Raw genomic sequence first — 15000 nt, forward strand, 5'->3', positions numbered from 1 at the left:
ATGGCAAAGGAGATTGGCCATGTGCTCGTTGATGGTCGCTGGAGGACAATCCAGAACTGCAGGGTCGACTGGAGTGCTCAGTTCCTCAATACCAACCACAGGCTTGTGGTCGCAACGCTGAAGTTTCAGCTTCAATCCGGGAGAATGGTACCATCCCAGCCAAGGCTGCATGTTGGCAAGCTCAAGTATGAGAGGGAAGCTGAAGAGTTTGTGAACATGCTGAGTTGGGATTTGGGGGGTCTGGGTGCTTTGGGGAATCGTGATTAGTTGTGGAGTGCCTTCAAGACCCCCATCCTTGATGTTGCCGGTGGATGTATCGGAACTCAACAAAGGGCGAAGAAGAATTTTGTGTCTCAAGGAACATTGGATACCATTGATAAGAGTCACAGGGCCAGGCTTAATAGCACAACTGAGCTGTTCAGGGAGTTGAGGCATAAAACTGTGTATGTGCGCCGAGGGTGAACAAGGAGGCCTGTGTGTGAGGGATCTGTGAGGGGGTAGAGCATCACCTGTGGTCAAGTGATTCTCATCCTGCTTTCCAGGAAATGCGTGCATTACGTTCCTCCATGCCCGTTCCTCTGTGTGCAACAGTTTGAGCGAAGGGTGGAGAGCTCTTGATAGAAGAGTTTGAAGTGAAGGCCCACTGCACCGATTACTTTGAGCGGCTATTCCAATGTGACCCACCACATGTTGAGTTGGTTGTCAGCAGTATTACTTTCCTGATTGCTGACCCTCCAAACAACTGTGATTCACCTTCCTTTGTGGAAACAGGCTGCGGTGAACCGGTTAAAATGGGGTAAAGCTCATGGGATCTGTGGCATGCATGCTGTACTTCTCAAGGCTGGTGGAAATGCTGCACTCGTGTCATTGCATGCAGTTCTGTGCTTTGCCTGGAACACGGACGTCATCCCAACTGACTGGAAGAGGGGCCTTGTTATCCCTCTCTGGAAAGGGAAGGGTGATCGCCAGGACTGCAATAACTACCGAGGGGTGATGCTGTTCTCAGTGCTGGGCAAGGTCTTTGCTCGGATAATTATTGATGGGGTTTGCCACCATCTGCTTGAGCACCAGCATCCAGAGCAGTCAGGCTTTACACCAAAGAGGTCAACAATTGACCGTATCCTTGCTCTCCGGGTCCTCACTGAACGCAGATGAGGGTTTCACAGGGGCTGCTTGCAGCTCACGTTCATCTCTGTTAAGCATTCAGTCCAATGAATTTGAATGCCCTCTGGAAGATTCTTGGTCTTCGTGGGGTGCCACCAAAACTGATCAATCTGATGTCTGAACTGTACTCTGGTATGAGAGTGCTGTGAGATGTGGTGATACCATCTCCAACTTATTAAGTTAGTTGTTACTGGAGTTCGTCAGGGGTGTGTACTGGCCCCCATACTTTTCAGCACTTGTACGGACTGGATTCTGGGGAGGATGTTAGAGGGATCAAGCTGTGGTGCATCTTTTGGGAATGTCAAGATCTCTGACCTTGATTTCGCATATGATGCAGTCATCTTTACGGAGACTGGATATCCTTTTGGGGGCCCTCGATGTGCTAAATGAGGAGTTGGAGCTGCTGGGATTACGGCTTTCCACGGTCAAAACTAAGATCCAGGTTTTCAATGACATCTTGGATGCTGCTGTCCTGTCTGTGCCTGTTTGTGGTCAGAATGTTGAGGTCATTGAGAGATTCACTTTCCTTGGCAGTGATATTAATGTCTCTACTAGATGTGAACCAGAGGTCAATGGACATCTCGGTTGAGCCTGGGGAGTCATGATTCACTGGATGATAGGGTGTGGCACTGTCGGTACCTGTGCAGGAGGATGAAAGTCCGAGTCTTCAGGTCCTTGGTGCTTCCAGTCTTGCTCTATGGATGCAAGACTTGGACTCTGACCAGGGATCTGAGACTGAGACTTAATTCCTTTGGTACCAGGTCTCTTCGGAGAATTCTTGGCTCTCGCTGGTCGGACTTTGTGTCCAACGAGCAGTTGCTGAGAGACTCATGAGATTTGTTACCTGCATAGTCTGTGAGTGTCAGCTGCGGCTATATGGACATGTGGCTCGTTTTCCTGATGCTGATTCTGCTCACCAGATTCTGTCAGTGAGGGAGTCTCCTGAGTGGAAGAGGCCATTGGGACGACTACATTCCTCGTGGTTGCAGCAGATTGATCAGCATCTCAAGTCGAGGGAGATGGGCCATACATCTGCCTAAGGGATGGCCAGGTAGAGGCCCCTGGAGTACCTGCGGAAAGTGGACGCAGTGACGCTGCTCCGGCACGTGCTCCCATACCTGACCTGTTCTGTATGTGATTATGTATGTATGTATGTACGTATGTATGCATGTGTGTATATCCGCTCTTCTCCAATTTGTTGGGAAGCTAACCTGATGTCACCCACAGTTGTTACCTGAAGTACTTAACTTAGTTCCCAGGGACCCAAAATACCCATGGGGTCCAAATTACCCGAGGATACAAAAGACCACAAGGACCCCAAAGACACAACGGGACTTTCACGGACCCATAGAAATTCTGCATCATGTAAAATGTGACTTCACGTCCCTAACCCCCCCACCCCCCACCCCCCAAACACACCCACACACAATCCCATGTCCTTAACACCACTCCCACCACACCCAAACTCTGTGCTCCCCCACCCCTTTCTTCAAATCCTCAAACCCCTCAATCCCACCTCTCTGCCCTCCCTCTACCAAGCCAACTCTGTCATCCCCTCCCCTTGTCTTCTTCTTCAAGACCTCATCCGCCCCAAACCCCAAGTACTCAATCCCCTTTCCAACCCCAAGTCCATCCCACCTCTTCCCAACATCTCAATCTCCCTCTTCCAATACCATGCACCCTCACCCCCAACTCACTGTCCTTCCTTCCCCATTTCTTCCTGTTATTAAGAATGTTACACAAATGTACACAGGGAATTTTGGTGCACGAGAAGGCCATTCGGCCATCATGCCTGCGTTGTTCCTGTTCCCATTTGTTAAGAACAATATTACAAGTAAATAAAGATGGAATGTTACATTCACAATCACTTCCCACTTTCTTCCCTTATCCTGACTATAATTCACGGACCCTTGTTTGTGTGCTCGTTTGTTTGCCACACTATTCCTCCTACAGTTGTGGGCCGATTCCATCCATGTTTGCTGCATAGGATCAGCATGTCCCCAATTCGTGCAGAGAGGTGTTTTTATCTTTGCTCGTGGTCTTGGGGGAGGGGTGGGGTGGGGGGGGCAGGACGGGGAGGGATGCAAATTCTCTATGTAAATGTGTATCGTGTAGTGCCACCTCCACGTCTGGGAGGGTATTATAGGTGTCCACCATTTACAGAACAATATTCCTGTCCCCACGTTTTCCAGTGCAGTGAGGTGTTTTGAATTATAATCAGTGGGTTTGTTTTTGCTTCATGCACATAACTTCATGTTTCTTTTGCATACATAGTGCTGTCAGTTACTTATACACCGCTCAAATAAAGGTGTGCGTCAGAAGAACGTGTTGCATGCTTGGAACAAGATCGCTCATAGAATGGGTACTCTGCTCGTAATATAGTGGTTTTTGGTAGTCTGTGCCAGAAGATGAATCTGGGATATTGCAGACACTATAACTGCATCAACCACTGCACACATCTCTGGCTCAAGCAGAAGTGACGCTTCATTTATTTGCCCACATGAGGAACACTATATACATTCTGTTACACCTCCCTTCTTAATGAAGAGTAAGATCATACATTGTCAAAATATTGTCAACTGAACAATCAGCATCCACAAAGCTCTAGAAACATGTTAAACCACTTATTGGCTTGCAGTGCCACCAAAAACCAAGTTTGAGTGAAAGTTTAACCAACATCGTTTGTCAGGTATATCAGTACAAGTCTGCAATGGTCATCAACACCAGTTCACAAGAAGTTTATGGATTTAACAAACAAAATCTTTATACTTATGAGGCTTAACAATCTCACGTCTTTGTCTCGTATGCTGCATGGTTGGACGCATGTGTGTTGTAGTGTGCGTGCAGTCGGGTGTGTAATGTTCTCTCACAGGTGTAGCTGGTTGTGGCATACTCACTCCACTGTTCACGTCTTGAGTGATATTGCTCATCGCAGCAGGTTCTTGCTTACGAGGGGTCATGACATCATCTTCAGGGGTCATGAGAACTGGTGGTGGCTCATTCGTTCTCAACAGATGACGTCTGTTCCTGCGTAAACCACTCCTGATGCCGTTATCAACCCAGTATGATCTGGGGTGCAAATCCACCTTTGTAACGATGGCTGTCTGCCAGTTGTTCTTGCTCCTGATGCGAACAGTGTCACCCGGCTGCAGGTTAGCCAGCGATCTTGCCGATCTGTCGTGATAGACTCTCTGTTTCAGCTTCTGTTGCATCAACTGTGCTCTGGCATCTACTATTGCTGGTTTGAGCAGCTGCTTGGTGACTGGTATCTTGGATCTCAGAGTCCTGCTCATTAAGATCTGTGCCGGCGAGAATGATGTACCTGTGACGGGTGTTTCGGTACTCCAGAAGTGCCAGGTAAATGTTGTCATCAGCTTTCTTCATCATATTCTTGATGGTTTGGATAAAACGTTCACTTTGGCCATTGGACGGGGCAAATCCAGGACTGGATGTCGACTGTTTGATTCCCCAGTTTTGCGTGAACCGCCTGAACTCTTTGCTGTCAAACGGCATATTGTCACTCATGAGCTCTTCTGGAATGCCATGACGTGCGAAGATCTCCTTCATCTTAGTGACGATCGTGGTGGCAGTCTTGACCTCGATCTCCACCACCTCCGGATACTTAATGGAGTAATCAACCACCAGGAGATAGTCCTTGCTTTGATGTGTGAAGACATCGGCTCCCACCTTCTGCCATGCAAGCTCAGGTATGGGGTGTGGTCTCAACGGCTCCTTGGGCTGTGCATTCCTATGGTTGAGGCATACTGCACAGTTGACAACTGCTTGTTCAATGTCTGCAGTCATGTTGGGCCAAAAGAGAGCACCAGCAGCCCTGGCTTTCGTTTTCTCAGCTCCCATGTGACTCTCATGTAGCAGAGCCAGCATCTCACTCTTCAGTGATCTCGGGATCACAATGCGGTCACCAACACACAGCAGTCCGTCAGCGATGTGTACCTCATCTTTGAACGGCCAGTGGTCTTGGAGGATGCTCGGAGCACTGTGCTTCTTTTTTGGCCATCCCATCATGACTGCCTGCCTTACCATCTGGAGGTCAGGGTCCTCAGCAGCTGCAACTTGGATCTGCTCTTGTCTCATGGCACTCACCGGCATGTCACGCATCAGGCAGTGAACCATGACTTTTATGTCATCCTCCATCTAGTCGGCTGATCGGTCACCAGTTGAGTATGCACTACTCAGTGTGTCGGCTACATACATGTACTTACCCGGGACATACCTCACGTCTAGTTCATAGCGCTGTAATCTCAAAAGCGTTCTCTGCAGTCGCGGAGTCGTGTTGCCCAGGGGTTTCTTCAAAATTGAGGACAGTGATCCATCTGCACATTCACTTGCTTTCCGTACATTTACTGGTGGAATTTGTGGCATGCGTAGCAGATTGCCAACAGTTCCTTTTCGATCTGCACATTGGTCTTTTCAATATCTGTCATAGACCTTGATGCGTAGTGAACTGGCCGACCCTCCTGGAGCAGACAACAACCAAGCTCACTCTGGCTAGCATCTGCTTGGATTGTCACCGGCTTGGAGACGTCATCGTACCTCAGAACGGGTTCCGTTGCCAATGCTGCTTTGACATTTTTGAGACTTTGTGTGTTCCGCTTCCCAGCTCCAGGCTGCATCTTTCTTGAGCAGTGCACGGAGCAGTGCCGTGGTCTCCGACTCGTTCGGTATATATTGTGCTAGGTATTTGACCATGCCCAACAGGCGCTGAAGTGCTGGCTTGTCTTCCGGTGTAGGCATGTCAGCAATTGCTCGGATCTTGGACTTGTCTGGTGTCATTCCTTCTGGAGTGATGTTGTTGCCCATGCACAGCACTCTGGGCAGTCGGAACTGTACCTTGGTCCTGTTGAACTTTGCCTGTTGTTGGTGAACCTTGTGCAATATTTGGTCATGTTCTTCCATGGTTTTAGCGGCAATGATCACGTCGTCGGTGATAACCTGCACACCCGGAATGTCGTCGAAGGCCTCTTGGTTTCTCTTGTGCATGATTTCACTCGCTGACAGGATGCCAAAAGGCAAGCGGCAGAATCTCATCCTTCCCCAGGGTGTATTAAATGTGCACAGGTCAGAGGACTTCTCTGTCAGCTTCACATGCCAGTACCCATCAGCCATGTCAATCACTGTGAACACCTTCTTGTTGTTCAGTTGTCTCTGCACATCACCTGGTATAGGCATTGTGTATCTCTCTCGCTTGATTTCCCGGTTCAACGGCTTTGGATCTCGGCAGATTCTCATGCGGCCATCTTTTTTTTCAGTGATTACGAGGTTACTAACCCAGTCAGTGGGCTTGTCGACCTTGGCCATGAAACCATGTTTCTCCAGCTTCTCCAGAGTGTCTTTTGCATAGGGAACACGTCTGGCTGGCTGAACAGTTGGCGTGACATCTGGATTCAGCTCAATTTCGTACTACTGCTTGTACTGACCAGTGCCGGTGAACACATCTGTGTATTGCTTGAGCAGCCTCTCCTTGGTCAGTGGAGCATGCAGTGAATCTATACGCTTGATAAGGCCTAGCTCTCACATGCGTTTTGCCCGAGTATCTTCTTCTTCTTGCGTATGGCAGCCCAGCTGCTGGGGTAGCTATCATTTTTTGGAAGCGCGACTGTCGCTGATGCAGTGCCCCTCTACCAGTACACATTGGTACTCATTTCGCCAACCTCGGAAGGATGACAGGCTGAGTCAACCCCCTAGTGTATTTATTCAGTGGCCAACGGGGCTTGAACTCAAGACTCTAGGATCCCAAGCCGACACCCTAACCACGAAGCCAGCACCAGGCTTGTCCTAGTATGGGAACAGTGTTTTTCTCAGTTATATAGAATTTGATTCTCTCGTCCTGCCCTTTGTGCTTGCAGGAAATCACTGTTTTACCCAATGACTGAATCTTGCCATCACCAAAAGCAGTGAGAATGACATTGGTGGGTGTTATTGTGTGTTCAGGCATTGCAATAGTCAAGGAAGCAAGCGAGATTACGTTTGCCTGGGCACCTGTATCGAGCTTTATGTTCACCACACAATGGCCAACTGTAAGCTGTTCTTGCTACCTGCCTGCAGGCCGGGTGACGTCATCATCCAGGATACTGATGAGCACTGAATCTATGACCAGAAACTCTTCAGTACCTTGCTCGGGATCTGCATCCAGAAGACGTACCCTTCTTGTGCCTCCACCCTTGCATACAGCAGCCCAGTGATTCTTGCCTCCACACTTGGCACATGTTTTGCCAAATGCTGGACATCTCCGCGCCCAGGACTGTGCTTCTTGCTACAGTACTCGCACACAGGCTGAGTAAGGCTTTCCTGTCGCCTTTTTGTAGCTGCTGTCATGGCTCTGGCTGCAGGTTTGGCCTTGGCTTGCTTAGGAAAGGTGGTGTGCTGTTGTTGCCTCTCTTTATCCACTGCATAGATTTGCTAGGCACCCTTCATGCCGTCAAGCTGCTGCCTGCTTGATTCGGCGGCATGGCATATGTCCAAAGCTTTCTGCAGTGTGACCTCACCTTCCCGAAGAAGTCTGTCCTTAGATCTCTCATCTCACACACCAAACACAATCTTATCTCGAATCATGAGTTGTTCTTGAGGTCCGAACTCGCACATGGCTGCTTGCGTTCTGAGTTTAACGAGCCATTGGTCGATCGTCTCACCCTCCTCCTGGTAATGTTTCCAGAAACAATACCTCTCATACACAACGTTTTCCCTTGGTAAGCAGTAATCCGTGAACTTCCGTAGCACCGACTCACAATCATTCACATTGTCACCCTCAGCAAAGGTAGACGTCTTGTGAATAGCCAGGGAGTCAGGTCCCACCAATTCAAGCGAAATGGCGACCTGCACGTCAGCGTTTTTTTTTTCTTGAGCTCAGCGACCTTGAAGTAGTTGGAGAATTGTGCAGCCCACTTGTCCCATGCGTCGGCAGCATTTGATGCCTTAAAATTAATTGGTCCGTGAGGCTTTAGGACTTCCATAGCGGCATTTGGTTCGCTTATCTGACACCGTGTAACGGCATCGACCACGCACACGTCTCTGGCTCAAGTGGGCTTCATTTATTGGCCCACATAAGGAACACTATATATACATTCTGTTACAGACACTACCTGGGAAAATTTTGGAAGATGTGCTTATTTAATTGTTTTGCATATATTCCTCTTTCCTCAGCCATTGATACACGATTGCATAAATGTAACCCAGACTTCTTTTTTATTTTTCAGAACCAGTTTGTGTCTGGTTCGGGCCTGGTATTTTGGAAGCTTGATCTTATCGAGCTTTTAGGCTGATTCTTTCATTATTTAACTTTGTCTTTGGTTAAAGATTTATTCCTTCAATCCTTTATAATATATTTTTTTACACCCCCCCCCCCCCCGTTCATTAATTAATGAATTTGTTATTGTTATTTATTTTGTAGAACAGCACGGGGCAGGTGACGGCTGCATACAATCGTGAGCAGATGTGGGTCGCGCACGAGCCACTCATCACGCGCTTCCAAGCATATTGCAGGGGTTACATGGCCCGACGTGCCTTCACAGAGAAACTCGGCTTCTTCCGTGAGCAGCTGCCCGCCATCACCAAGATTCAGGTGTAAAGATACGAACACAAACGATAAGGCCTATATCCATCCATTTACCTTGTTCGTTTTTTTTTTTTGTTGGATTGGTGTTCCGCGTGCAATTCGTTTTTCTTCTGCTCCTCAGCTTCCCCTTTTTAAGGGGTGAGGTCCAGTGGTACCAAGCTTCTGCCCTGCCTTGACCATGATACTCCTCCACTTCCCTCTGTCCTGTCCTGTCCTCGGCCTTTCTCTCCACTCTTCGACCACCCCTACCTTACTCGTATACCTCCTCACACAATCCTCCCATCTCAACCGCGGTCTACCTCTTTTCCTCCTTCCTTGCTCCCTCAATCTGTCTGCTCTCTTTGCCATTATCTCTTTTCACCCATCCGCACCAAGTGTCAAGCCTATCTCAGCCGGCATTTCATCAATCTCCCCGTCAAACTCATCTGCACACCAATCTCCTCCCTCAGTTTATCCATCCATCCTCCTATCCACCCTCTTCACTCCCACAATCCTCCTCACCCAGTTGTTCTTGCAAACCTGCAGCCTCTTTTGTTGTGTGTGTGTGTGTGTGTGTGTGTGTGTGTGTGTGTGTGTGTGTGTGTGTGTGTGTGTGTGTGTGTGTGTGTGTGTGTGTGTGTGTGTGTGTGTGTGTGTGTGTGTGTACATGTGTGTGTCAATTTTTATCATATTTAATTGCTCAGTAATACTGTGCACTTTTTTTCCTTCGCAGTATCCAAAGTAGTTTTTCATTCCTTATCTTCAAAGGATTTGCACTTTTTAATCTTCCAGGCCACGTGGAAAGGATACAAGCAGAGAAAGGTGTATCAGGACCGGCTTCAAACGCTTCACAGCCACGACGATGCTGTAATCAAGGTGGGCATCACATGGGGCACGACACTAACTTTCGTTTTGGTTGCGTAAGCTCATTGAGGTGATTCATTCATGTAAATGACTTGAGATTTGATCCATCTCATCACATCTGTTTCCTATTCGGTGATTTGAACACGTCGTCGAGCGAACCGGTCTAACTTGAGTGATTTGTTGTTTCTCACTCGATGTAATGCTCATTTTCATTCCTTCCACATCCTCCCCACGTACTCATGTATCCTTGGAATGCTTCAGGCTGCATGACTCACATCACGGTTTTCAAACCCCACACCCTCGGTCGCCATCGCAAACGGCATTTAACGATGACTGGTTGTTTTGTGTGTATTGTACAAAGCAAATTGCTTCTGCCGTGTGTCTGCTCTTGGCTTTGCCTGAATTCTGCTTTCATGTTTCGAACCCGATGCATGGGTTTATACGATGCTTGTATTTTACTACGGCCTTGTTGCACATTGTCTGCAATGTATAAAATAAATGAATTTCTCCGACATGTTTGTGACGATTCTCCTTGTAATTGAGCGCACAGTGTTCCCAGAAACACACATGATGGGTGAATTTGCTTCCTTTTTGTTGCCCATTAACAATTCCAGTTTGAGTTGATTTTTCGTTGTTGTTCTTGAGTATGTAGAGTAGGTATTAAATGGAGGTAGGAACAGGTATAAGAGGCAGTATTTTCAGCTTCAGGTGTTCGTCAGCCTTTGTTAACGGTCGTTGGCATCGTATTCCGGCGGTATGCACAGCGAATGATTGGTGACCTAGGATCCTGATGCCATGGTGGTGAGCACGTTGGATACAAGAATGATCCATTTGCCTGCAGATCCAGTCTTTGGTGAGAATGCGGCAACAGAAAAAGAGATACCAAGATCGACGGAATTTCTACCACAACAACGTGAGTTTTGTGTTGTCCTCGCCAAGGCACCCATGTGCATCGCAGAGTGAATGGGGATGACAGATTAAGGCTTATCCTCGTGCTGCACACTTGGTGCTGTCCGTACATCATGTGGGCGAGCAGGAAGTGCGTAAGTCTTGCTCGCTGTCAGGCTCCATAAGTTTCGTCATATTGAATGTGTTTGTTTATATATATATATATATATATATATATATATATATATATATATATATATATATATATATATATATATATATATATATATATATATATATATATATATATATATCTTCTTCTTCTTCTTTCGGCTGCTCCCGTTAGGGGTCGCCACAGCGGATCATCCATATGATCCGCATAGTGATTTGGCACATGTTTTACACCGGATGCCCTTCCTGACGCAACCCTGGTCGCCTCTTACGACACAGGGATAATATATATATATATATATATATATATATATATATATATATATATATATATATATTTTTTTTTTAATTTGTCCCATACATGGAATTATCTTTTTAATACTGCAGTTGCATCCAGTGTTCCAAACAAATTATAGGTTGGTTTGATTCCTTACTGTTCATACAGTTCCATAATTGCTAACATTTGGCAGACCTTGTTGTTGACCCAGCATGGCTCAATAGCCTCCCCCTTGGTGGGCTCACAGGATATCCTTAACACACACACACACACACACACACACACACACACACACACACACACACACATACACACACACACACACACACACACACACACACACACACACACACACACACACACACACACACACACACACACACACACACACACACACACACCTCTAAGCTGTCTAGCCTGGATTTGAATCCTGACCCCAGCTATAAACTGTAATCCCGGTGTTTCACAGGCAGGGTGATTCATCAATGTGTGTGCCGTCCCTCGGATGGGCGTTAAACTGGGCGTCACATCTGGCGACAGTTAGTGGACGTTAAAGATCCCACGGTGTCATTTGTGAAGAGCAGGCGAGTTATCGCTGGCACCCTGAACAAATTCCAAATTCCTGTCCTAACCAGCATGGGGCACTGCATTATCAGCACAGCTGCGTCCTCAGCCATTGATGCTTCCGTGCAGCTTTGTGCTGCATACAGTGAAGAAGATGCCCCTGTTTTATTTTAATTTTTTTGGTGTGGGGGGAGGGGGGGTTGGGGGGAGTGGAATTTGACGTTTGAAGTGGAGATGATGTGCACGTGCTTTCACTTCCTCATCAAACTCGGGTTTACTCATTGGGATACACACGGGGTCACGTGATCCAACTTTTGTGTAAAAATGAATTTCTACGATCAGACATTTTCAGGATTACCATCAATGCCTTGTGCCTGGCACTGTAACTTGATACCCATGGGTGGCCGTCGAGCCCGTTTGAGTGTTGCGCTTTGACCATGTAACGTTTTTAATTTTGCTGTAAATCAGAATTTTCTTTTTCATTGATAAAGATTCACGGTTTGACCTCTGAATCTTTGTTACACGCTTTATGGGATGGTTTTGTATGGTGGCCTGTTCTTGCGCTCCCATCTGAGCACTTGATTTGTGATGCTCAGATCCCATATCTCGTGCTCAGGAGGATGTGAGACTGTGTTCTGCGTCAACATATTTTCACTTTAAAAATGGATTCCTCTGAAACCGCTTGTCCGATGCATGCGAAACTTTAAACATAGGAGGGACTCCCCACGGAGAATATTTTTTTGCTAACTCTGATGTCGTAGGTCATGTGGTATGGCAGCCACATTGGATTAAAGGGGGAAAAAATTGATATTTTTCTGAAACTGCTCAACGAAACAAAACTTAAAACTTGGCACATATCATCAACACCCCATGGGGCATATTAGGTGATAACGCTGATATCATCGGTGAAGTGGCACTTCTGAAAAAAATGTGAAACTTCATATTATCTGATCTATGACCGGATGTGAGTGAATGATTAAATTTATGATGTTCATAAGCCATACCAATAAACTATGTGACATGATACGGGTATATGGGCCGTAATAGCAGTGGGCCATAATCGTAGCGTGTTCAGTTAATGATGGTATTTTTCTTCAGAATGAACATGCGAGGCGAGACTGTGCGCTCTACGAGTGTCATTCTCGTTTTACATTGTGTCCTAATATATTTATAATTGTCAAAGTCTGCTTGCTGATGTCTTAAATATCTTGTGTACGAGCTTCACCGCGAGCGTTAGCCATCAACACTGGTGGTATGAGGGCGTGACGCGCTCGATGTTGTGATTCCAGCTATTTGCTTGTTTATAATCACTCGAGGTGTTGATAATCTATTTGGTATGCTGTATTTGAGTTGTGACAATAAGAACCGACCTCTGTTTTCCAGGTCGATTCCATTGTAAAAATCCAGGCCTTCCTCAGAGCAAACAAAGCGAGAGAAAATTACCGCACACTGAGTAAGAAGTTTGTGTTCATTTTGATTTTGCTATCCATCACATCGCTCTACTCATGTATTCCTTGTCTGTCTTTCTGGCCACTCGTCTCTGTGTCGTTTTATTTTTGTTTTTAATATTCGTCTTTTTATTTTCAGCAGTAAACTTGCATTTTGTGCAGAGCTTTAAGGGACATTTGCAAACCATCTGCTGTTCACTGAACCTGATTAATTCATCGTTTCATTGCCCTGACCAGTAAGCGAGCGTGACGCACCAGTCAACGTTGTGCGCAAGTTTGTGCATCTACTGGACCAGAACGACCAGGATTTCCAAGAGGAGTTGGAGGTGATGCGCCTACGGGAGGAGGTCATGACTGAGATCCGGGACACTCGACAGCTTGAACAGGATCTCAACACCATGGACATCAAGATCGGGCTGCTTGTGAAGAATCGTATTACTCTCGAGGTCGGACCTTGTCTTCACGGTTGTGAACTTGTTTCATCATTTGATTAACTCGCCTCCCTTCCACCACGCGTGGTAATTCTATGGAAATGGAGAATTGGTTTCAGCTTCTGTAAGTTTAGAGAATTATATATTTGTTCTGTTTTTCATTACTTACCTTTTTCTAACTTACCTTTGCACAAATGTTAGTCTCTTCCACCAGTATGTGGTGAAGTGGGGAGGGAGGCGCTATACTCGCAACACTGAGGAATACAAAATGATAAATAATTCAGACATGGTGAAATTTCAGCACGACAACATGTGAAACTAGTGGTATTGTTGCAAATTAATCGATGGTGGTCTTGTTTGGGAGCTTTCATGTTGTTGTTGTTGTTGTTGTTGTTCGTCTTTCGGCTGCTCCCGTTAGGGGTTGCCACAGCGGATCATCCATTATGATCCGCACACTGATTTGGCATAGGTTTTACGCCGGATGCCCTTCCTGACGCAACCCTGGTCGCCTCTTACGACACAGGGATAAAGATTGGGTTTTGCCATGATTCCGGACTGCCCTGCACCCTCTCATAGCGTGGCCCAGCGCAGAGCTCCCGTCCTCAAGCGATCCTCCAACCCAAGCCTCCGAGTAGCCGGATTACAGGCGCACGCCACTACGCCCGGTTGTTTGGGAGCTTTCATGTAGGTTTGGTTAATGTTATTGTGTGTGTGTGTGTGTGTGTGTGTGTGTGTGTGTGTGTGTGTGTGTGTGTGTGTGTGTGTGTGTGTGTGTGTGTGTGTGTGTGTGTGTGTGTGTGTGTGTGTGTGTGTGTACGGTGGCCCCAAACTACAACCTGTTCAACTCTCCACCAGCTGGTGCGGAGACCGAACACTGTGGATACCCTCCATGAATGACTGAAATTAAACGTGGATAATGCCCAAGCTGTACTGTATTATACGTGATCTTGGATATAAAACCAGTCGTTTATAAGGGGACGAAACAATCCGAGTTGGTACACCATTCATTTTATATGAATTATCGGGAAACAAAGCCATCCTACATTATATCGATTTAAACAATGTTTTCAAGGAGTGTGTGTGTGTGTGTGTGTGTGTGTGTGTGTGTGTGTGTGTGTGTGTGTGTGTGTGTGTGTGTGTCTGTGTGTGTGTGTCTCTGTCTGTGTGTGTGTGTGTGTGTGTGTGTGTGTGTGTGTGTGTGTGTGTGTGTGTGGGTGTGTGTGTGTGTGTGTGTTGTTTTGTTTTTAAAAGCATAACATAACTAACATTGTCTTTGCTCTCTCTCTCTCTCTCTCTCTCTCTCTCTCTCTCTCTCTCTCTCTCTCTCTCTCTCTCTCTCTCTCTCTCTCTCTCTCTCTCTCTCTCTCTCTCTCTCTCTCTCTCTCTCTCTCTCTCTCTCTCTCTCTCTCTCTCTCTCTCTCTCTCTCTCTCTCTCTCTCTCTCTCTCTCTCTCTCTCTCTCTCTCTCGCTCTCTCTCTCTCTCTCTCTCTCTCTCTCTGTCTCTATGTCTCTATGTCTCTATGTCTCTATGTCTCTATGTCTCTATGTCTCTATGTCTCTATGTCTCTATGTCTCTATGTCTCTATGTCTCTATGTCTCTATGTCTCTATGTCTCTATGTCTCTATGTCTCTATGTCTCTA

At 46.7% G+C, this 15000-nt stretch overlaps 1 protein-coding gene across 1 annotated transcript in view; it reads left to right on the plus strand.

The window, feature by feature from the left end:
- The window catches only part of IQGAP1 (IQ motif containing GTPase activating protein 1), a 172076-nt gene that overhangs the window by 135547 nt on the left and 21529 nt on the right, over nt 1–15000 (plus strand). The window contains exons 19-23 of the mRNA XM_085847619.1: nt 8573–8743; nt 9509–9592; nt 10422–10493; nt 12864–12933; nt 13166–13374. Of these exons, the coding sequence (XP_085703745.1) occupies nt 8573–8743; nt 9509–9592; nt 10422–10493; nt 12864–12933; nt 13166–13374 (606 nt within the window). The remainder of the gene's footprint in view (nt 1–8572; nt 8744–9508; nt 9593–10421; nt 10494–12863; nt 12934–13165; nt 13375–15000) is intronic.

The sequence above is a fragment of the Eptatretus burgeri genome, chromosome 11, assembly GCF_056783735.1.
Source record: "Eptatretus burgeri isolate ZD-2024b chromosome 11, Ebu_testis_v1, whole genome shotgun sequence".
Lineage (NCBI taxonomy): Eukaryota > Metazoa > Chordata > Myxini > Myxiniformes > Myxinidae > Eptatretus > Eptatretus burgeri.